This window comes from Etheostoma cragini, chromosome 10 (assembly GCF_013103735.1).
Source record: "Etheostoma cragini isolate CJK2018 chromosome 10, CSU_Ecrag_1.0, whole genome shotgun sequence".
In the NCBI taxonomy this organism is placed as follows: Eukaryota; Metazoa; Chordata; class Actinopteri; order Perciformes; family Percidae; genus Etheostoma; species Etheostoma cragini.
Window position 1 is genome coordinate 14,789,195 of NC_048416.1, and position 20,932 is coordinate 14,810,126.

Below are 20,932 nucleotides of genomic sequence, written 5' to 3' on the forward strand. Positions count from 1 at the left end.
AGTATGGAAAGTGAGTACTTTTGCCATCTCTGAGATTAATACACAAAGCAAAATATCAACAGTGCAGTCCTCTACAAAAAAATGTTAAAAGGGAGCTCCACCTCATCCAACTACAGTAAAATCCTGCGGTTACATTAAGGCATGAGTAATCATAATATAATAATAATAATGTCATAATACCAAACATATGCTTTAACAGTCACAGGGGGCATTTCCTCCATTTTGTACTTTTACTTTTGTTAGGCTACTTTAAGACGTTGAAGACATTTAGATTTTTCTGATCATATTTACATACTTTACTAAGTGCTTCAATGCATGACTTTTACTGAATAATTACTGTAATATTTTGGAAAACACATTGCCCAGAGTTAGACTCTCATATCATTGAAGTTTGTAGAGAAATAGAGAACAGAGAAATAAACTGTCAGTGCAGTTGTGGGTCACAAAAAGGAAGTTTTGTTTTTGTACCTTTAGGTTTGCTGTTTGGCTTTTTCTTCTGAGCACAGACGACAGCCACGCAGACCACTAACAGAATTAGCATCGCAGACAGTACACCGGCCAACGTCGGCAAGTACCGGTTCCCTGCTTCAATGATAACAGACACAAGAGATACACAGAGTGTTGAGTTACCAAACACTGCAAGTTTGTTTATGGAGACAGACAAAAACAAAATGGGTAAATACTTTAATGAATGTGCAGAGTTAGTTTACATCAGGCCAGATATATACAGAGATATAAAAGTAAATTAGATAAATATAGTTTACAACAAAATACGGCATTTATGTCAATCAATATTATACCAGTAGGTAAAATAGTTATTTACCTTGAATGGTCAACTGTAGAGTCCGCTGCTCTGATTCTTTTCCATCTGAATCAAAGGTTAGAAGTTCATATTCACCTCCATCAGTCCAGTTCAGGTTGTTGATCCTAAATGTTCCATTACTAGGAGTAAAGATGGATCTGTTTGCAATCAAATTAGACACAGTCACGTTCTTTCTCCCATGGAGTATTGTTGTTGTATTTGTTTTTGTTGTTTTGTTTGTTGGTTTGATTGACCATGTGTATCTAAATATTTCTGAGGCGTTGTCCATCAGCTGGAGGACCACAGTTCCTCCCAAAGCTCCATAACACTGAGCTCCATCCTGTCGGCCGTCACAGTAGGTTTCCACACCTGGGGGAAAAATGTAAATATCACAATTTTGATCATTTAATTTCTACAATATGAATTACCATGACAATAGTTTGTGCATATGCAAATATTAATCTAGGCCAACTACAGTGGGTTTGGTGCAGTTGTGCCCCTCTCAGACAGAATTTTATTTTTAAATTGTAGCAACATATTAAAATGATGGGCTAGACATAGAGAATAGATCAACTCTACATAGTATTGTAGTACTTCTAAAAATTACTACACTATTATTGAATAGTTGCAGTATGAATAAGCATGATATAACTGCAACACCATGGTACTATGCCATTTAATGTTTTATTTTAAATTTTCTGGTGACTTTAAGATTGAACAGCAGTGTTCATCAGATTAATTACATATCTGAATTGTCGGGGATGAAGTGCTTTGATCCCAAAAGTTAAATAGAATAGATTAATTTAAAGGAGCTCATGGTTATAATCTATTTATGCACAATAATGTGGATTCACCATTGCTCTTAGAAATAATAAGCCATTTTTTGAAAGCTACTGAACCTTAGAAAAGCTTAGATAAAGTAAGAGGCTCAATCTGCTGCAGCTTTCAGTGGATTTTCATATCTTAATTTATCAATAACATTTGTGATTTCTTCATGACCAACAGGTGTCTCAAGCCTGCAATATAACCACAGAATGCAATTTATTCTATACAACAACTATACTAGAAACCAACAGCTGCACAAAAAGTTTTCTTTTTAACGTGTTATTGCAAGTCAAACAGCTCACCATGAGAGACTCCGAGTAGCATCAGCAACAGTCCAACCACAGCTTCCATGTCTCCTCTGTGGTCAGCCTTTGTTGATCCAGCCAGCAGCTTTTCTACCTGCACATCTTACACTGAACAGCGTGAAATGTTTCCGGTTAGTATTCAGACTCAGACGAGAAGTAGTGAAAACTTTGAGCCGACCAGAGCGTTGTTGTATACATCTTTTTATAGACAGAGAAGAGAAAAGGAAGTGATTTCAGGTTGACTTCCCCTTTTATCCTCCAACACGACGACCTCTGTTGGACTGAGTGGAGGAGAGGGAAACATTCCTCCTTTAAACTGAAAGAGGATTTGAGACTGACAGCTGACCTTTGTCATCTCTCCATCTTAAAACTTCTGATAAAATAAGTGTGATGCATCATATTTAACATCTCAAAATGAACAATAGCAAATTAAATTTGATCACAAATGGTCTCAAATTGCCTCGGACAAACTATGAGAACATGTTGAGCACATTTACACATCAAACTGTCATTAAAATTCTCTTTAGAGAGTGAAGGCTTTAGAGAAAAAAACTCATTTTAAATTACAAATAAACGTCCATGAAATGACGTTTAAAAAACATCCAGAATTTTACAGAATATAAATATTGCAGAATAATATCCTGTTCAATGTAAAGAGAATTGTCAGATAAACATAAACAACACTGAATTCTTTTTTATTATTGTGAACAAGAATTAAATTTTTTATCATGTGTGTTTGAATACTTTAATACAGCAGTAATAATGAAATGATTGATGGTTATACTATAAACAATATTATATTACAGCTACGTAAAGTACATTATACAGCTTGAGACTTTATTATTGGCCAAATAATGCCTTTGTTTCTTGCCTTGAGTTTACCCAGTCTTGGCAATACTTTGCGTATAAAACCAACTAAAATGTTCCAACTCATTATTTCTTCTTCTCACAAAAGGTTTCTGTCTTTTGCTGTGGGGCGTATACTGTATCCACAAGTTAAACTAACATATACAATCCCAAGGTGATAAAATATGTGGGCTACATGTGCGATTGGCCCAGAGTGGTCTAAAAATAATGCTTCCTTGTAATCTCTGCAATGTTCATGGTTCAGGTTCTCTCTCTCTCTCTCTCTCTCTCTGTCCTATCTCTGCCCCAAATAAAAACTGTGCACCTGCAGCCGACATATCTTAAACTCAATATGAGGCGGACTGTGTAAGTGAATCATCTTAAGCAAATTTTATTGAATTAGTTTTTCTGAAATGTGTTCATGTTGCCAAACCATAGAGGGAAACCTTACGCCAGTTTTCTTATTTGTCTGCACACCAACACTGGTAATTGAGACACAATATGCAAGCACATTTCCTGCTCTGCACTTACATTGCAGTTCTAAACCACACATTTCAAAACACAAAATTCTCTACATTTGGCACAGTCTTTATGAATAGAATCTCTTGTGTTCACATGGAACACAATGCCTTTCAGAGTGCTAAATTCTAATTTATTTCTACCCTTTTGACCACATGGGCAGACACATGTTGTAAAATTAGCAATCAGCTTCAGCAAAACAGTAAAAGATCCATGTGAGAGAGATTCAGGCCACTTTGGTCAACCATGGTGTAACAGTAAGGGAGGCTAGACGGAGAGTACAAACAGGAAGCACTATGATCGCAATCCCCAAACATGTACACCTCTTCTGCAATCTATGGAAGATGCATGTGCAGATAAAGCTGTGCATGCTTCTCACGAACGAAAGGGTCCGTCCTGCATGCTTGTTTGTTTTTACTGATCACAGTACATTTTTCTATTATTTCTTTTGAATATAGAACTTTACATATCATACTTTATGTTTGTGCCACTAACACAGTAAATTACAGTATGTTTGTGTGGTTTTTTTTTGGAAAATAAAAACAGTATACAAAGATATTTTACAACAGACTATGGTAATGTAAATGTGTGGTAAGTGTAAGACTGGACATGCAAAAGGCTCCAATCACACTAGTGTTTTACAATGTGCACATCAGTGTTCAATTGGTTTTCAGAAACACCTATTCATGTGATGTGTGTGTGTGGTATTTGAAAACGAAAGGCAATCTTGAGAAGATTGTGAATCCTTGAAAAAATTAAAAAACGTGTTTTAATTGTGGTGTTTCATTTTTCACAGGAGATTTATATAGTTTAGCGTTTGTTCTGAGTGTTAGTTTGGAGTTGTAGAGTTCTGAGGATATGTGCAATGCTCTCAAAAGAGTTCCATCAACAATTGAGAATAACTGTAATACTGATGATGAGTCTAGAAGTTTTATTCAATTCTCATCAAGTTACAGTCTGTGATGAAAATGTCAACAAAAGGTTATCTAACCTATAGTACATTAACTGAGGACACATGACTGATTTACTGAAATGTTATGAAAACATGACAACACACAACAGCAACTATTGAAGCTCTTTCTAATAAATGTTTCAAATGGTTAACACATTATTACTCTTTGTCAACATTTTACATGCTGTAAAATTACAGTTTGGACTTTCACACGTAAAGGTAAAAACATGCTCTGAATGCAAAATCACCATTTAAAACAGACATAGGATATGTAGTTACAAGGTCAGATGCCTATGCAAAAGTAAATGCAACACAATTGGAGATACATGGTTGTCACTGGACAGTGACAATATTGAAGCATATAATACAACAAGTTCCTAATATGTTAATATAAGCTTTGTTCACATTATCACATGTTGCTTTAGAATAAACTGTGCTGTGGAGCTGTGGGTCTCTCAAAACTGTACCACTTACCAAAGTCAGTGACACACTGAACATTTCAAGACAACAAAGTCTTTGCACATTAATTCATTCTATGTAAAGGACCCTTTAAAAAGTCAACAACTTGTGAGGAGTGAGAAGAGTCACAGGACACTAAGGTGCTGGATTCAAAAAGTTAAAGTTCAACTTCTCATTTGAACCATCACAACAGAGTTCTCTTCATGTTCCATCTTTCGACGGACCATCTTGTATTTCCTTTCCTTCCAAGCAAAATAGACAGCAATCCCAATTAATGCAAGAACCACCACAGCTGCTCGCACACCACATATGATATGATCTGATTGGATAAAAAGACACAAAAATTCACGTCAATGTAGGGATTTGACAGGAGAGTTACCCCCCACAATCAGGGGTTAAGTGACACTGTGATGCCAGTCATTGCACCACGTAACACTACAAGTGTTTTATGGAGACAAACAACAATTAAAAGAAAAAAATACTGATAATTATATTTACTAATGTACCAGTGGTAATCGCTGTGATTGTAGGATGTGTTATTGACACTGTGTATTAATTGACACTGTGATGCCAGTCGTCTTACCCACAGCTGAGGTTCTCAAGGGAGGCGAGGACACAGGAGCTGAAAGAAACATACTCAGATGACTTTTCATGTTACCAGAATATTGGTCATTTAATTCAACTTCTAATACAAAACAGGCCAGACCTACATACATACAGTAGATATGTGTAGAATATGAAATATATGAAGTATGTACTGTAACATTTATGTCTATTTCCTTCACTATATTTGCAAAAGAGTTAAATACCTTGAATAGTCAACTGTAGAGTCCGCTGCTCTGATATATTTCCATCTGAATCAAGGATTCGAAGTTCATATTCACCTCCATCAGTCCAGTTCAGGTTGTTGATCCTAAATGTTCCATTACTAGGAGTAAAGAAAGATCTGTCTGCTATCGCATTAGACACAATCCAATTATCTCTCCCGATGAGTATTGTTGTTTTTGTTGTTGTTTTGATTGTTGTTTTGATTGACCACATGTATCTAAATATTTCTGAGGCGTTGTCCATCAGCTGGAGGACCACAGTTCCTCCCAAAGCTCCATAACACTGAGCTCCATCCTGTCGGCCATCACAGTAGGTTTCCACAGCTGGAAAGTTTAAAACATCAGTTGAAAAATAAACAATTCTGATCCTTCAATTTCGACAAAAAAAAGGTCAAAGAGTCGTAATCAAACAGAATCAGTTGGTTTGCTCCAGCTCTTTCTCTCTCAGATTCCAGTTTGCAAACAGAAGGTTATTTTTGTTCAGCTGAGAGATTACACAAACCTGACCAGTGGTGAAATGTAACTACCGTAAGAAAATTTACTAAAGTTCTGTACAGTACTTGAGAACTTTCATTTCAGGGTTCTTTATACTGCTCCACCAGAGGGTAATACTGTACTTTTTCGCATTATACACAATCACATTCTTTCTCCCACTGAGTATTATTGTTGTTGTTGTATTTGCTTGCTTGTTGTTTTGCTTTACCAAAGGTACTTAAATATTTCTTAGGCATTGTCAAATTGGCAAATCATGGTTGCAGTATGAATGAGCATGAACTAACTGCAACAGCATGGTGCTGTGTCATACAGTGTTTTATTGAAACGTTTCCATGGACTTTAAGATTGAACAACAGTGTTCACCATCACAGTAGATTTGCACACCGGAAATATAAAATAATTAAACTTAAAAATCAAAATTTCAAAAATTATCCGTCCCATTTCTACAAAATTAATGACCGTGGAGTTTTTTAAGCCACCTGCGTACCTATACGAAGCAAATTATAGCACGTTTCCAGTCACAGGTTATTAAAATCTGTTTTAAAGTACAGTGAAGTTCCCTCCATTTCTATGTTAAACACATACACATATATATATATATACAATATAAATATATGTTAAAATATTATTTGTTTAATTAATACATTGCTTAAAAAACAAGAATAAAAAAATGTATTGTTATTTTATTCTGTTAACTTTTGACAAACTGAAAATTGTTTGGTTGAACTGTTACTCTATGCTCCTCTTTGTGAAGACAGAAAAATGTTTTTGTGCAAAATAGCCACAAAGAAATTTGTGACAGCTAAACATTTCAGTAAACAGCTGACTTCCCTCTGATTTATTCATGTATTTCTGGTGACACGTGATCTATATGTGTGAATAATTATGACTTAGCATTAGATTTATGCTTGAGTCTGAGGTCCTCCTTTTTACATACAGTAATTGAGTGAGAATACAATAATTCTCACCATGAGAGACTCCGAGTATCATCACCAACAGTCCGATCACAGCTTCCATGTCTCCTCAGTGTTCAGCCTCTGACTCGTTTAGCAGCTTCCAGACAAAGTTCTCTTCAACGTGCACACACTACACTGAGCCAGCCGCCTGACGTGTCTTCTCGTAGTTATCAGCTTCAGACAAAAAAAGAAGCAGAAAAAGTGCTGGTCATCTCTGTTCCTCATTCATGTTTACACCAGTAGTGATTAAGGCCTTAAAAGGAGAAGACAAAACATTTTAACAGCAGTCTAAAAATGAATTCTGTAGTTTCCTGTATTTAGATTAGATGTTGTGTTTAACCATGCACAGGAAAGTCCCTGCTCTCACCTATAAAGGAAGTGAAAAAGTGTCATGGATGCATAAACACAAAGATATTCTCTTTTATTCCATAACTGTCTGTAATCTGTTATGGTCTGCACGTCCAATCATCCGCCACATTTGAGACAGTCTGACACATGGATGTTATAAAACATTTGCATAGTATATACGTAGACGTGCACAGTGTGTCAACTTTTATTTTGAATGTGTGGGAAATGATACAACAATCCAGAAACCAGATGTTTGATATTTAATTACTAATACTTTCACTATTTCTGTATATATACACAGAGAAGTTTTTTTTTTTGTATCCAGGCAGAAAATTAAAAAAGAAAGTAACATTTAAAGGAAAATAGAAACAAAAGCTACTTAAAATAATGTGAGTGAAAAACCCAAATACAACACAGCGTGATTAAAAAGCTGCCCCATCAAATAAACTACTATGGCATAGTTCCTGCGGGTCTTTAAAGCTTTTGCATAAGCATTTACAGCTACATATAGTAAGTGATGTTTTCTGGTTTGTCTATGTTAATACAATGATTGTTAATAATGACAATAATAATAATAATCATAATAATAATAATAATAATATTAATAATAATAATAATAATAATAATAATAATGAAGCACTTTAACAATACTGTATATCCAGCATTGAATGCAGCGTGCTTCCATCACTTAAAATGTCCAGTCACAATATGTATCATGTGGTGCCTATAATTGTACATTAAAGTTTTCCTTTTTGTCTCAGCGCTGGAGCGCAAACATTTAACTGACATATCATGTAGCAAGAGTTGAACATGGATGTAGACATCCACGTTTAAAATAGAGTACATCACTTGCTGTTCTAAGAGATTCTGCTGAAGTTAGTCATTTTATACAACCGACTTGAAGAAAAACACTTCAAAAATTATGAAAAGCAATCCTTTATTTATGTTTAACATAGAGCTGATCAAAATTACAATGATTTACATTGTTTTATTCTGATCTGTGACCTCATGAATACACTTACCCTGCTGTTGCTGTAAGAACATGAAGAGCACAACGTACTGTACATAACACTTCAGTGATTGCTAAAGTCAGTGTTTCTTATTAAAATACATTTCAACACTCATGCAAGATACAAAAATAAAACTTAAAAGATGGATTGTCCAGCTCCCAAGTCATGCTGAATTCCTGTTCTTTCTTAGAGTCCTCAGCTCAGAGTCCATTGGTGATACCGAGCCTCAGTTGAGTCCTGAAGGCATTTATTCTCAGTTATTTACCTGAGGATGCACAAAAACAGAACAAAGCTAAATGATTTTGTAGTTGAAGAACAACAAAAGGCTCTGATGTTTCCATCAACACACTATTGATTGAAATGCTGCCATACATATATGCATGTGGTGTGTATATACTGTATGTATGTTTATATATATATATAGAGAGAGATATATAGAGATATTTATATATATCTATATTATTTTTAATTGTACATCTTACTTGACTTCTTCCGGCGTCTCACTCTCCAGCAGACACAGCAGCACACCACCACTATCAGCAGAGCACCTAATGCACAACAGACTGGGATCCATATGCGCGAAATGTTTTCTGGGGAGAAGAGACCACACTGGGTATTAGTTGTACTTTCAACCTCTACAAAATATAAATGTAATTATTTTGTATTCTTTCAACCTCTACAAAATATAAATGTAATTATTTTGTATTTATCAACTTGGGTGTCAGATATTATATTTAACTACACGGTTAACCGCCTTGGGATCAATAAACATCTATCTATCTATCTATCTATCTATGTTAACTGCAGGCACTGCAGAGTCTGACAAAAAGGAACTAGATCCACTACATTGCACTGCACTGGTTAGTTGGAGGCTGTTGCAGCAAGTTTCATAACTGCAAAAAATAAGATCAAAAAGGACACACCCTGGAGTTTGGCAGTTATGGTCTTTTTCAACAGATCCAACAACAACCAGGGAGCTCCATCTGACAGACGGGTCCGATTAAAAACAACAATATATTGTATCTCCAGCTGCTCCTTGTGTGCAGGAGCTTAAGTATTCAGGTTATTCCAAGAACAACAGGGATACCTTCTGTACTTTAAGTTTACACACTTAAATATGTGTTTGAGGTGACTGTTGATTTGACTTCATTGTCAGATTTCCTGCAAGTTATCCTACATCAAAAAAACAAAACAACATTTAGCCTGATAACAAAATACATAAATCAAAACAATAACAGGTTCAGAACCCCGCCAAAAGAGTTAGTAGATGGTATCCTGACCAAATTCCACGATGGACCAAAATAAGAACAATTTGACAAATACTGAAAGTTCCCTTTGAACCACAGCCAGTTCCTGGCAACCCAGCACCTTTTGTCACAGCACCTTACAGCAGTGACACCCACAGAGTATATTTAGTAATGTTTAAATATTCAGTGACCTTATCTTTAAGAAAATTCTCAGGAAAAATTTGCTACCATGTAAACACAGTTGTATTTGCATCATCTTGAATATTTTGACTCGTAGGCTATAAGTTGCTGTAGCAACAGTAACTACAACCGGATTTAGGAAGCAAAGAAATTCTAAAAAGGAGCAGCCTAGTTTTGATAAAAAACACTGCACTACCTTCATACTGGCATGTATTTGAATTACAGTAAATGCTGAGTGTGCGGTAGACTTGTTATACTTTCTTCTTTAATCTTCTTTTGCACAAGTGGGTTCATTGTGTTTTGTATTTTCACCCTACCATGCGCTAATTTGGTTTTTGATTAACTTAATCAAACTCTAATTCTAATTCTATAGCATTATGAAAACATAAATAAGACATAAGAAGAGGTTGTATTTTAAAGACTTGCCTTGAACATCCAGTTTTACATTTATCCTTCTCATGAAGGCCCCATTTTGAGTAAAGACATCTATGATGTATTGACCTGAATCATTCCACTCCACATTTGTGATCTTCAGGGTCCCGTTGTTGATGAAAAACTCTGTCCTGTTTTGAAAAGACTCCTGTATCGTCACCTTGTCTCTCTTCGTAGAGAACACATTTATGGATCCGGTGGGAAGCTGCTTCTTACAATGCAGCATGTGGCCTCTGGCGTTGGTCATCACTTGGATGTACACAGATCCTCCCAGAGTAACAGAGCACAGAGAAGTGTTCTGTGTGGCATTACATTTTGTCTCAGCAGCTGAAAAGAAAGCTAAGAAAAGGCATATTCAAAAGAAATTAGGTCAAGTATTTCACCTTCTACACATTATTACAATGTGTAGTTAATAATAAAGATTTTACCATGCGATACTCCAGCTGACATCACAAGAAGAAGTACAACTGGCGCCATGCTCTCCTGTGATCCAGAAGAACTGAGCGCAAGAGAAATGATAAACTAATCACTGTTAAAGTCACTGAAAAAAAATCTAAGTGCTGCACCTTAGGTTGTCACAGATACTGACAGGAAATAGTAGGCCTGCGGTGTGACAGTTTCATGCAGCGATCTGAAGGCAGGAAATGAAGGGAACTGTTTCACTTCTCCCTGCAAACACAGGTCTTTGGCAACATGCTGTAGCCTATACATGTGTACCCCACAAAAGAGGAGTACATGACTACGGAGGCTGTGAGGTTTAGAAAAGGGAAAATTGAAAACTGTAAAAGAGATAGAAAGGTTAAAATGCTATAATTGAATGCCTTTAGGCTGATTATTTTACCCCAAAGAATCATTGCCATAGAATCAACATAATAGGCCTACCTAAAAAATACAGACACTGCACTCTGCGTTCAATTGGCTTGGAGAAACTGAAGCCCTATCTACCAGTAAAATGTGTTCTCAGCTTTCTTATCTAACCATAGAAATGAACTTTAATTAATATTTACAATTAAAAATTCCTATAGGAAAAATGTTTCTGTGATTGGCTAAAGTTCATCTGTAAAAATCTACATAATGCTTTTGTTTACAATAGTGCCTAACCACTATGAATTATATTAGAGTACTTGAGTCAAAAAAAGAGATGGCAGCAACTCAGATGTGCTAAGCTAGCTAACTTTAGGAGCTAGCTGTTTTTTTGTTCTTTATATCTTGAATTAGTATAGGTGCTGTCTTATTTAATCATGTGAAATAACAAACTGAACAACCTAAATGTCAGTTAATCAACAAAATATTAATTAACAGATAATAATGAAGGGGGGAAATCTAAGGCTAACCACAGCTAGCTCACAAGCCCCCTTCCAATAGCTGTCTAGTTTCTGGGCTAGGGAGCAGGGGCGTATTGCACACTCTGGGTCTTGTGGAAAGGCATTCTCTATTGGCCCCTCCCTGCATCCTATTCATTGTAGAATGTTTTTGGGCCCTCCTTACATGAGGGCCCGGGGGGGACTCAATCTCCTTTCTCCCCCGGGCAGAGAATTTGTATAGCCAAAGCGTGGATACTGCTTTTTCACAGAATTCACACAATACATATTTTTTTACACACAGACAGACGTCAGAAAGTGAGATAAAAGTAATTATTGCATTTTAACCAATTGTGTTGTGACTGTGTATAGCCTTTGTAGGTCAGTGTGTATTGTACCAATTTTTGGAAATCCTTGCAGCATGTAAAGAAATCATATTTTGACCCTCTCTTTTGAAATATGTGAAACCAAGTCTCAGGTTTGCAATAGCCAACATCCTTTGACTGGAATGACCGTTTCAACATGTTTCAACCACAGTAGACTACATTTGCCAAGGCAACCTTTAGTTTTGTTCTGTTTTTAATATGTCTTCTGCTGGGAAAACAGAAGTGAAAGGTATAACCTTTGCATTCACATGAGGGTGACATCTTGGACAAAAGAAACTGAAAAAAAAAAGAAACTACCCAAACATGAGACTTAAAGTTTACATTTGAGGCCAGAGATCAGTCACTGCCCTAGATCAAACAAGAATTATGGTCATACAACCTACCTGTTAGGGTAACCTTAACTTTAAGCCCAAAATGCAGAAGTTCAACGTTATGTTTCCCATCTAAGTTCCAAATCAGTAAACATTTCCGCACAACTTTACACATGCTGAAAGATTCACTGATTTGCTAATATCCCTGATGACACAACACAAGAATATACATTGATTTGACCTTTTCAGTTGCAAAAGGAGCTTGAATTCTGTAAGAAGTCTATGAGAAAGTGACCCACTTCTCACTTGATTCAGTAAACATTTTCATAATCAGTTTATGGTCTCAATCGCTTGTTTTAAGTCTTCTGCAACACAGAATGAAGGTCAATTTTTGAATTATTGTTGTGTTGATTTTAAAATCGGCAATGAAGCAGGGCAGTGTTTTAGGGCATGGCTATGATGTGATTGCCAGTGAAAGTGTGTAACATAACGTAGAGTGGGAGCAGCTCCTCCCTCTCCTCTAAAATTGTCACAACCGCAACCAGGATCGCTGCGCTCGTAATAGCAAACTCGACGATGGATAGCAGATCTCCACGAACCAATGGATGACGTCACGCATGCTCTGTTCATTTATATTATACAGTCTATTGTTGAAAGTAACAAATACCTTTTTTATTTTTTTTTATTTGAAAATGTATACACGAATAGGTAGAAGACAGTGAGAACTTTGAGTTTTGAGTTTGATTTAAAGAAATGAAGCTTGCAACTAAAATCATTTAAATTCATTATAGTTATAAATAGTTGCAGATGATTTTTCCTTATCACCTTAACCCCGATCTGGTATGTCTTTCTTGCACACACGTGCTTACATATTTGTATCATCTAGTAAAATGGAATCATTTTTCATTACAGAATTCTAAATTTAGGGGCACACACATCTTTTATTCAAAATAGATACAAACCAGTTGAACAATTAATACTTTCATTGGATTTCTTTCATCAGACAGTTCTTCTAGACTGAACATACACCTGCAGCTACAACTCAGTAACTGCAGCTGGATTTGCAGAATCTTGGTCCCTTATTCAACAAAAACAAAAATACTCCCCTTCATATAATCTTATCCTAGGAGTGTCTCTTCTGAACCTTTTTCATGTCTTTTTTATATTCTGTTGGACATGATTCTAGTGTTAAGTCTCCTGAAAAATGACCTGCTCTTGGACAGTTTCAGCTTCTTTGTCCAATCCTTGCTTTTTTTCTGGTAGACGGTGTCCCAGCTGTCCTCCTCCTCATCTCCTACCCAGGGCACCCAGGCACCTCCGTTGAGGTGGGGGTCAGCCCGTAGGTCCTCTGATGGGTACCTAACTGGCACCGCTGTGCGATTGTAGAACACCAATCTAGCCAGCAGCTCTTTTACAACATCTGGTCTCTGCTCAGAAAGGTCAAAACGTTCATTGGGATCTCCGGAGATGTTGAAAAGCCACACAGATTTCTGTACAGTGTGGCGCTCCAGGTCCCACCAGCTGCCAGGGAAACCAGGAAGCATCTGCGGTGGAATCCAGTCTCCGTAGCCAGGGTCTCCTGTTAGGAGTTTCCAGTCTCCAGCTCTTATGGAGGCCTGAACAGCTGTGTTCCAAATCCCATATCCTTTCTGCAGGGAGCCACTGCTAGCATGGTTATACAGAGGGTCAATATTGTGGAGGATCTCCAACCTGGGTGACTCTTTCCCATCACTGATGGCTTCCCAAACATCATACCCATCCACCCCCTCTGTCAGGGACTCATTGCCACCTGCTAATCCCACCAGTGTGGGGTACCAGTCGGTGATGTGCACCAGGGCTTTGCTCACCCTCCTCTTCTTCCTTAACAGAGGGCTGTGGACAAACCCCAGACCCCGGACACCGCCTTCCCAGTAGGTCCCTTTACGTCCTCTGAGCGGCCAGTTACTGCCACCAGACAACGGCTGGCCACCGTTGTCAGTGGAGAAGATGATGACACTGTTCTGGTAGTAACCATACTTACGAAGAGCGTAAGTTATATTATGTACTGCCTCGTCAACAGCTGAGACCATAGCAGCGTATTTTCTGCGGGCCACGTTTTCCAGCCCACGGTACGGGTAGATGTACTCCCGCGGAGACTGCAGGGGTGTATGAACAGCTTGGAAGGAGAGGAAGATGAACAGCGGCTGGGACTGAGGGTCGTGGGTTGCAAGGATTTTGCGGACTCTCTGTGTGTAGAGATGGGTGGAGTATTTGCCCCTCTGATCCCAGGCGACCGACTCCCCTTCATGGAGGTCGAAGCCACAACGCCCGGGGCCGTCACAGGAGTTGTAGGTGTAGTAGTTCACACTGCCAGTTAAGGAGCCAAAGTATGTGTCAAAGCCACGGCGAGTGGGCAGACACTCCTTCTTGTAGAAGCCCAGGTGCCACTTGCCGACCATGTGGGTGGAGTAGCCGAGCTGCTGCAGTCTCTGAGGGAGGGTTACCTGGTCAAAGGGCAGGCAGTTGGGCTGCCGGGGACGGATGATGGAGTGCTGCAGGCCAGTGTGAATTTGGTACCTGTTGGGTTAATCAATCAGAAGGACAAATGTGTTGTCAATGATCAGACTGAGAAGATGGTTACAGATAATTACACACAGGGATGGGTCAGGACGTAAGAGAGGAGGGGAGAGGGAGATTGTTCCCATTTCCTCCCTCAACTTTGTGTGTGGTTAACAAATGTTAAATACATGATCAGGCCGCATAAACAGCGGTGAAAAAATACATTTTTTTTCTAGCTTTGATCAGGACATTTGTGTTATTTATATTAGGGTAGATATTCAATAGACATTTTGGCTTGTCATAGTAGTTCAAATACAAGGGAAACTACTTTTATTCATGATGGCTCAGTTCCATCAAGTTCCCATAAAGCCTTGACAGTGAGCCAGCATGCTCAATACCAACACCCTGGAACTGGCTCACATAAATGAAATGCAGTCGTATTTGATTTCATCAATTAGACCTGTGCTTTTTCCTACTTTGACAAGCCGAAATGTCTGTGAATGAAAGGTATATTCACTTAAAAAAATAAACAGTGCTTAATAAACAGTAGTTACAGGCTATCATCGAAATATTTATTCAGATGTAATGTTATATATTATATATTTTCTCAGATCTCATTTAAAGCTAAAGGTTTTAAACGTTATTTCCATTCAACAGCCTATTACTTTTTCAGACTGCAAACTTGTACCTCACATCTCAGTCAAATCTAAATTCATTTAAAAATGAAGATGGGAATACAAGGTTATTTACTGGCTTTGTAATGATAATAATAATAATGCTCCTTTGATTTTGTCAGAAAAATACTGCATAAGAGGGCATTTCCACTGCAGTTATTTTCTCAGAAACATTTAGGTAACACACTCCAAAAGACTAGCCTATAGAACACAAAAACACATAGCCTAAACGTCTTCCATATAATCAAATCATAACAACTCCACAGATATATAGCAGCTACATTTGTGCTCTACATCAGTATAATTAAATAATGAAACCAGTCTCATGTCCGAGGATAAACACTTCACCTGCCAGTTATGAGCTGACTGCGGGAGGGCGTGCAGATGGGCTGGATGTAATAATTCTCCAGCTTCACTCCGTCTGCAGCCAGTTTATCCAGCGCCGGTGTCCTGATGTCAGAGCTGTGATAGCCAATGTCGTTGAATCCCTGATCATCCGTCATGATGAAAATGATGTGAGGAGGCTGCGCGACGGGAGAGCTGTCAACAAAAGTGTGCTCAGGCTTGTTTTCCACCTGGTTAGGACTCAGACTCAGGTCCCAGGTCAGGTACCCAAGGCTGAGCAGGCTCATCATTGAGAACCCGGTCAGAGCTGTTGTTGCCATGGTTCCTGTGACACTGACACATCAGTTAAACTAAGCCAGTTTTCAGCAAATCATTGTGCAGTGAGGCTGAGGGTGAACAAATTTCAAACTCTTGGCACTGAAATGCGGTCCAGCAAGAGCTACACCTCCATCCTTACAGACTCTACAAACTGTTTCACCCTCCTTTGAAAAGATTTCACTTTCCCTTGTGGTCTCATTGACTCCGCCTCTTTGCCCCGCTGCCTCACTGAAATAACATCAGCCCCCTGGCACCCAAAAACACTCACAGATTGTGATGTTTCTGCTACATCCAATAGTGAGTTTACATCTCATATTTGATTTATGGTGGTATAATTCTAATATATTTAGGCAGTTGGCAATGACATGTTTGCTAAATTTGGATATTCTTCTGAATAACCTCATGAATTTGATAAAGGTTCTGTCAAATATTGCTCCATTCAGTGTAAAAAGCAGCAAAGGAAAAAAGCCGCACTCCATTCACCCTGTTCTTCATTCCTGCCATTTCATGGCTGGATTTCAATGAACCACACTGCACACTTTACAAATTACTAGAAACCAAGAAAAAAAAACATTCCCATCTGACTTGGTTTAGCAGTGGGTGACAGAGACTCCACAGAAAGACCCTCGCTCAGAAAAACACGGTGTGCGAGGGAGATTTGAGTCTGTGGGCAGCTATGGGGCCCAACAGACACAATCACTGACACTGTTCCTCACTCCACTCCCTTGCACTCACCAACACTCTCATATTATTCCCGCTGTTTTATGAGTGCTGCAGACCCGAGGAAAGAGACAGAGCAGGCTTCCCAGACTCTGATAACATCTCCAACCAGGCCTCAAAGAGCCACTTTACAAATCCTCCAGTGGGTCAACAGAGAGCAGCAGGACTGCACAGCCTCAGCCACTGCTCCTGTGTGAACGCATTACACGACAGTTAGTTGTCTATGGACCTTTAACATGTTGCAGATTACCTGGGAACCAAGAAAAAGCTGAGGAGAGAACGAGGAATTGAGGACACTCATTTGTAAAGAAGGATATGTAAATCAATGGCTAATAATCTAGTGTAAAAGATGAGGCAACATAACGTTTATGTCTTTTAAGATCGTCACGATTAAGGGATCATGTTGCCCTACACTCCTGCCGTTACCCTGTCGAGAGTCACACATTGCCTACACATTGAACCCAAACCAATGTTGTAGTCTTTTACTCTACCAAGCCATTTGGTAAAATTATCTAGTTTCTCATGTCATTTTGAAAGAAAAGCTAAATTGTTAAAACATTTTGCCTAAGTGCTGACAAACGTCACTTTCTGTATGATGTGAGGTAAGGTGGTCAAGCAGGAGGGGCCGGGATACAGCTACCGGATCAGGAATATGATGAATGACCATGGTGTCCTGGAGCAAGCTATCGCTTACCTGCTGCCAAACTAGGTGAAAAAAATCAGGCATCCCATCATGGCCTCGTAAAGTGTGCCACCACAACCAGTGACACCATGGCACACTGCATGGGATTTGTGCAATCAAATCCTAAAATACTGTATTGATTGTATAAGAGGCCCAAATATGATCAGCTTCTGTACATTTACTGTGGAATATGTCCAAATATCATTTTTGCATTAAACCCTAAATCCTTTGAATGATTTGGTAGTTGAGGTGAAACATGTCCTGCACAGAAGAAACACACACTGGAAGGTAAGACATCCTTGAAAACCTTGATATTGGTTATGGAGAAACTTGTGGGCATGGAGGTCGGGGGGGAGCCAAGGGAAGTATGAGCCTCTCGTGTAGGGCTTGAAGCTGCGGCCGGGGTTGTTTGCCCAGCAGCAAAGGCATCATTCAAGTTTAGGGCAAGTTAAGAGAAGAACAGTGATTGAGCTGCACCTGAAGTTTTACACCCTCGTGTTTATTTTTGTAGTTTTCATAGAGGGAAAGAATCGGACAGCTGAAGGTCTTTGCAAAAAATCCCACCAAACATCAGTGAAACATTGGGCAATCACACTGAAGAAGGTCACTCTCCTTTAATGAACCAGTTATGGGGAGTTGTTGTTGACCCATTTGTGACTCAGTAGAAATGTAAGTATAGACTGCAGATCACATTCTCAGACTCTTAGTTCAGTATTTTTTCACTTCTGCTGAATGACTACATATGAAAAGGACGTTTTCAAAGAGAGGTTCTGAGTGGAAAATACATCTTTACTACAGCAAATGGAGATGGATGGGACTTTGAAATCAAGCTACTTTGAAAACTCAGAGTTGCATTTATTGTGCTGTTAAACATCTGTGGTGTGTTTGTTAGTTGTGCAGTAACCTCCCCATTTATCCAACATCTTCTAGAGGATATGAACAGAGTGTCATGGAACATCGTAAAGTTGACAACGCTTCCTTTTCTCCACTTCTTAACTGAAAGAGGATATATAAAACTGGAGCTCATTACTTCAAACTACAGGGGGCTCATGAATGAAGTTAGAAAAAGGCACAAGTGGCTTTTCAAAACCTTTCACCTTTTCTTCTGTTGTCAGATCAAGAGTAATGGACAAAACGCAAGAGCAGTATAAACTCATATGTTCAATGGCTCTTAACCAACTCTCACAAACATACAGAAGGACAGACATGCAAGCTCAAAGCATCTTCTTACATGTATGCCTATTTTTGACCAGGTGCTAAGCTTTTTTCTGGGAAACCATAAAATACAATAAGTTGAAAGGAAGGCAGAGGCCGGGGGTGCTGCTGCTGCTGCTCTGTGTTGGTCGGCACCAGATGTTGGCTTTGGCTAAAGGAAGAGGGGCTGTTACTGAATACAGCTTCTCCCCTTTGCCATGAACACTACCCTCTTTCTAATCAACACAGCCCTGCCAGTAAACCTGCACATTTCTCCCCCTCTTTGACCAATTTTCTAATCTGAGTGAGACTGGATGGAGGTTTTCTTTCTTCCTGTGCGCAAACCCTGAGCCAAAAAACTTCACTTCAATAGGTCTGTATTCATCTTGTCGCCCCTCTACTATGTACAAAAGTACCTTTGTTGCAAGAGTCTGATCAACATTTCTTTTTCCTCTGCTGTAATTTTTCAATATCACTTCATCAAATCTGGTCATTTTAGGGCAAGTGTCAATGATTAAATTGCCCTACAAAGACAGACAACAGTAACTACTGAAACACAGATGTTAAGAGATAAAGGTTTAAAGTTTTCGGGCTGGTTTGCAAACTGCATTACAGGTAGAAACTTTGTAATTTATTTATTTAATGCTTTTTAAGATGAATTATTTTACCTCTAAAATACCTAAAAACTGAGATGCATGTGTGCAGATACAACCTTTCTTTAGATTTTCCCATCATGGTTTTAGTCATTTAGTTATGTGGTATGAGAAACTGAATTTCAAAGTCCTGGGCTCCATTCAGGCTGATAACACCATGCCAAATTACACAGTAGTTTTAGTTTCGATACGTCTAGCTGTATCTTCACAAGCGGCTTTCCCTTGATGCTTTATAGCACACTCTGTTACTGCACCGCCAATTAGGAAAGCTGCATTCACTGGTCTTAATTCAACTTGGACCAAACAGGCAGTTACTTGTTTTGCCTTTGTAAAAAGAAGACAAATATGGTCTAATAACAGCACAATAATGTAACAGCTAATCCTAAACCAGGTCGTTATGGTCTTTGGGTGTGGGTGTGGGTAAGCCACACACTAACAGCGGATGTGGTTTACCGTGTAAGCCACAGCCTCCACTTTCAGTAGATCTGCAGTGCAAAAAAAATATTTGTATACTGTATGATGGAAAAAAAGATGAAGGTCTATTTCAATCAGTATAGCACTCAGTTGTGCTCAGCTGACTTCTCTTCTCTGCGGACAGTTTTAACATCCAGACATCATGTCGTAACAGTTGGGACCTCACAGGTGAGGCGGCAGTCCAGGGCTCCAGAGCTGGCCCCGGCCTCACACTGAAGGTATGTTTGATTTGGCTCTTGTGGATCTGCAGCAGCACCTGGGCAGGAAGGCCAGACACAACACTTCATTATGACTCTCTGGCAGAGACACTTGAATGGACATCTGAAAGGGACATGCACAGGTACAGGATAAAGTTGCCCGGGCAACAGCCTGTTTACAGTATGTTTTCTGACAGCAAAAATATGTGGTACAAGTATGAAATATAAGCTACTTCTAATTAAAATACACTAGCTTGAAATTTGTGCTAAGCGTTATCAAATAATAATAATATTGATAAAAAGTACAAATCATTTCAGCCACATTACAGTTCTTCTCTTTAGCACCTTAAGTGGATATTTATTTATATATACTGTATTGTCACTTCACTCAACAATAACTGTGGGACTTTTTGTGTGTATTTGAAACTTCCTTAAAGGGTTTCTTTTTAATTAATGAAGCAATCAGTAATAACCTGTTTAGAATGAGATGTTAATGCATCTTAATGTGTTCTACTTAAAACTGTTTTATTACTGTTCAAAAAGGCAGGCTGTGACACAGTAAAAGTCCCCAGGAAAAGCAAATCTCACCGGGTATAATTGTAGGTAATTACCTGCAGAGTGAGCGCAGACGTGAGTGAGCTGCTAAACATGTGGAATGTAAAGTAGATTTCTTTCCTGTAAAACAGAGTGCCATTTACTAGGGTAACCTGTGCAAATATTATACCGTGACATGTCATCAAAGTCAAAGCACATGTCCAGCTTCTTTTTTTTTTGTTATCAAGGATGCAAAGTTATTTGGTCTCCTCTGCATCACCGACAACTTTACCTCACTCTCTAAAATAGTATTTACTGTAACACATATCAGCTGTTAGTTTAATATATCACGACATTTTGAAGAAAAGTGGGTCGAAGACATATTACATTTCCCATTTTATA

The 20,932-nt window shown here is 38.5% G+C and overlaps 2 protein-coding genes across 10 annotated transcripts in view; both read right to left on the reverse strand.

Annotated features, from left to right (window-relative positions):
• The window catches only part of LOC117952313, an 18,910-nt gene extending 11,744 nt beyond the window's left edge, over window positions 1-7,166 (reverse strand). For 2 of the 9 annotated variants that reach the window (XR_004658377.1, XM_034884504.1), the window contains exons 1-3: window positions 1,930-2,318; window positions 824-1,171; window positions 469-585 (exon numbers count right to left, since the gene is read on the reverse strand). Coding sequence is in view for 8 of the 9 variants with exons in the window: in XM_034884504.1 (XP_034740395.1) it covers window positions 469-585; window positions 824-1,171; window positions 1,930-1,978 (514 nt within the window). In the remaining variant the exon portion in view is untranslated. Of the gene's footprint in view, window positions 1-468; window positions 586-823; window positions 1,172-1,929; window positions 2,322-6,998 lie in introns of those variants that run through there. The other 7 variants (XM_034884502.1, XM_034884499.1, XM_034884506.1 and 4 more) reach the window with 5 other exon arrangements.
• Window positions 7,167-13,122: 5,956 nt separating this feature from the next.
• arsia (arylsulfatase family, member Ia) lies at window positions 13,123-16,385 on the reverse strand. The gene is made up of 2 exons (XM_034884494.1): window positions 15,762-16,385; window positions 13,123-14,757 (listed from the first exon to the last, which is right to left on the reverse strand). The coding sequence occupies exons 1-2, from the start codon at window positions 16,076-16,078 to the stop codon at window positions 13,362-13,364; spliced, it is 1,713 nt and encodes a 570-aa protein (XP_034740385.1). The 5' UTR covers window positions 16,079-16,385; the 3' UTR covers window positions 13,123-13,361.
• Window positions 16,386-20,932: the final 4,547 nt, after the last annotated feature.